Source organism: Diceros bicornis, chromosome 31, assembly GCF_020826845.1.
Source record: "Diceros bicornis minor isolate mBicDic1 chromosome 31, mDicBic1.mat.cur, whole genome shotgun sequence".
Taxonomy (NCBI): Eukaryota; Metazoa; Chordata; class Mammalia; order Perissodactyla; family Rhinocerotidae; genus Diceros; species Diceros bicornis.
In genome coordinates this window covers 44,494,259-44,497,376 of record NC_080770.1, presented here as the reverse complement: position 1 = coordinate 44,497,376, position 3,118 = coordinate 44,494,259, and the positions used below count along the sequence as shown (strand labels likewise).

The 3,118-nt window shown below is 55.5% G+C and overlaps 1 protein-coding gene across 1 annotated transcript; it reads left to right on the top strand.

Moving 5' to 3' along the window:
- Positions 1-561: 561 nt before the first annotated feature.
- On the top strand, positions 562-1,533 carry LOC131395862 (ral-GDS-related protein-like). The gene is made up of 2 exons (XM_058527667.1): positions 562-1,067; positions 1,435-1,533. The coding sequence occupies exons 1-2, from the start codon at positions 804-806 to the stop codon at positions 1,504-1,506; spliced, it is 336 nt and encodes a 111-aa protein (XP_058383650.1). The 5' UTR covers positions 562-803; the 3' UTR covers positions 1,507-1,533.
- Positions 1,534-3,118: the final 1,585 nt, after the last annotated feature.

Below are 3,118 nucleotides of genomic sequence, written 5' to 3'. Positions count from 1 at the left end.
AACCTGCTGAGGGAGGAGAAGCCCGACTTCTTGGAGTTCCCTCCCCGGCTGGTGGCAGAGCAGTTGACACTGATGGATGTGGTGAGCAGCGGGGCTCTCAGGGCAGGTGGGGCCGGCCTTCCCTGTGCCATCAGCTGCCCCACACCTGCCATTTCCTGATCCAGAATCCCATGATCTCGGTCCAACCTCTTGCTTCCCCACTCACCCTCATGGGACCTGAGCAGCCTTCTTAACTCCCAAGCCTTTGCTGTCCTCATGTGGACAGTAGGGATGGACTTTGAGAGCAGCTGCCATGCAGAGTGGCTGTGCAGGTGGATAAGGTGGAGCAGAGAGGAAGTTGGGCAGAGTCTGCGATTTGGTTGGGGAGGGGAGCACACTAAATTGCTGTCTCGTCCTTGGGTAGTTCACTCATTTGCCCAGGAGGCCTCAACGGCCTCAGCACTAATTAGGCACTTAATGTGTACATGACTACAAGGCAGACAAACAAAGCCCATGGTTGTTGCTGCCTTGGGGGAATGTGCATGTCAAAGAGGAGTCAGACCCCAGGATTGTCAGAATGGGTGGAAGATGCCCCTAGAGATGGTCAAGCAGGAGCCGAGTTCTGGTGCTTGGAGGAAGTGAGACTGGGCGGCGAGCAAATGCTACTTCCTTGCGCCACAGTATTGGGTCCTGGGCCATCCTGTGCTGGGTGCCCTCAGGGGACACAGGCAACACCCAGGGATTCCCACAAGTCTCAGGCCACATTCTCAGCTTCCTGAGCTCCAGCTCTCACCACTGACCCGGCCTGGGACTGGGGGCTGCAGATGCTGAGCTGGGCTGTGGCAGGGCTGGGTGACACTCCCTGTCCTCCCCAGGAGCTGTTCAAGACAGTGATGCCCCACAAATTCCTGGACTCCATCTGGTCCCAGTGTGACAGGGGCAATAAGCACCTGGAATCCACCATCCATGTCACCACGACCCACTTTAACAGAGTGGTCGAATGTATCATCAGCACCTGCATTGGGGACCCGAGCATGACTGCCCAGGACAGGGCCAGGGTGGTGGAGCTCTGGATCCAGGTGGCCAAGGTAAGATGTGGGAGGCCCTGGGAGCCCCTCTCTGGTGTCGGGGGAACTGTCCCTTCTCCTTTCTCAGCTCTCATATTTGAAGTCCGTGGTCTGAGCCTTTGCACAATCCTTAGGCCCCTCCTGCTAGGCCTCGTTGACCTGACTCCTGGTCCCAGTGGTGGGCAGCTCACCCCTTCCTGGGCTCCTTTCTTGGCTTCAGCTAAAATCCTCCTCCCTGGAAGTATTCCTCATCAGGTTCCACCTGTGCCCTTCCTGGGTTCCCTGAGCTGCTGTCTCATCCAGGACAGGAGACGTCAATGAGGCGAGAGAAGCCAGAGGAAGCAGGGCTCCAGCTCCCCCTCACAGCTCATTCTCTTCCCTTCCCCAGGAATGCCACGGCCTGAGGAACCTTTCCTCTCTCCACGCGATCTTCTGGGCTCTGGAGGGCCCCTCCATTTAACGTTTAAAAGAGACGTGGAGACAGGTGTCCAGGTGGGTAGGCCTCTCTCCATGCGAGCACCACCTGTGTGGACCAGACACCCCTCACAGGGCTAGCATTGCCCTTCAGTCAGTTGGGACCTCCTGGGAGACAGCAAACCCTGGGGATAGGGTCTGACCTGGTTGGCAGGCTTGAAGTCGTTCTGAAAACTTAGGCCAGTCGTTCTGCTTCAGGAATCAGTTTCCCTAAGTGACAGATCATGGCTTGAACCAAATTGAAGATTTTCAAGTGTTTGCAGCAACAGAACTCTCTGTCCACGTGAAATTAAGACTGTTTAAAACACATCTGCTGAGAAAATAAGAGAATGGAGGCCCCAGGTGACAATAGGAGAGTCCCCTCCCCAGTCCCAGACACCTCAGGGCTCAGAGGACACAGTGAAAATGCTCATCCAGGCTGTCTGGATCTTCTGGGTTTTCAAACAAAAGGGATTTACCCTCAAACCACTCCACAGTGTTTCTTTCCTTTTTTCCCTCCTCAGGAAGAACTGTGAAATCCTTAAAAATATCTTCCAAACATGCCAGCGGGAGAGCAGGAAGCTGCTCAAGGAGGTGAGTGGAGTCTGGAGATCTGGAAGGACGGGAGGTGAGGTGGGGAGGGACCAGGCAGGATGTGCTTTGGTAAGTTTTTCACTTAAGGTTCCCCGAGAAATAACGGTCTGTCTTGTCCAGCTGGACAGGAAGCGGGGGGTGTGAGCTGCAGGGGCAGGTGGGGACTGTTTGGGGCAGGAGGCCTTGGTCACGGGATACAGTGGTGTCGCCTGGACTGTTCCAAGAGGTGAGGAGCTGACAGAATGAGCAGGTGTCTGGCTTCCATGCGGACCCATCAGCTGGCCCTCATCATCCTCAAGGCTGGCGGGTGGATGGAGTGGTTGGGGGTTCCTTTCTTCCTAAAGCAGCCCAGTCTGTCCTCAGGAAGCCAGGCCCCTGCTGCTCCTTCTGTCTTCACTGCACCTCGCAGGGGAGGGCACTCTGCCTGTCCCAGGGATGAGCACTGTGAGGTTACACAGGCATTGTGGACACAGGAGCTGCACAGCCTTGGGCCAAATGGTGGATCTGGGACAGAACTGTGTGCTCTCTGGGACTGTGCACTCTAGCCCGATAGTGGTCACTGCTGACAAACCAGTGAGTCTCCCCCAATGCCTTGTCGACAAAGATACGCCCCAGATGGCAAAGAGAATTATCGGGGAAACTACAGATTCTTAATGGACCTTCCTGACAGATTCTTAATGGCCTCAATCGAGGCCCTGGCAGGAGGGGCCTAAGGATTGTGCAAAGGCTCAGACCAAAGACTTCAAACATGAGAGCTGAGAAAGGAGAAGGGACATTAGAAGTTTCCAAGTGGAAAAGGATGCAAATGTCACCATTACACAGTGCCATGGTCACACCCTACACTGTCACTCAGATGTGGCACACGGGGGTCCCCTTCCTGAGTGAATGAAGGAGGAGTTCTGTGCAGGGACCATCCTGAGGGGATTCTAGGGAGCTGAGGCCTTTGGCATGGCCTCAGGTCCAGCCTGGTGTCAGAGAATCCCAGGGGGCTGGAAAACACAGAAGCCACTTGCATGGGACCCCGA

What these genes read in the sequence shown, in the direction of transcription:
- LOC131395862 (XM_058527667.1), top strand. Translation starts at nt 804, where the DNA reads ATGCTGAGCTGGGCTGTGGCAGGGCTGGGTGACACTCCCTGTCCTCCC. An exon ending in TCTGGATCCAGGTGGCCAAG is followed by an intron (nt 1,068 to 1,434) that starts GTAAGATGTGGG and finishes TCCCTTCCCCAG; the next exon opens with GAATGCCACGGCCTGAGGAA.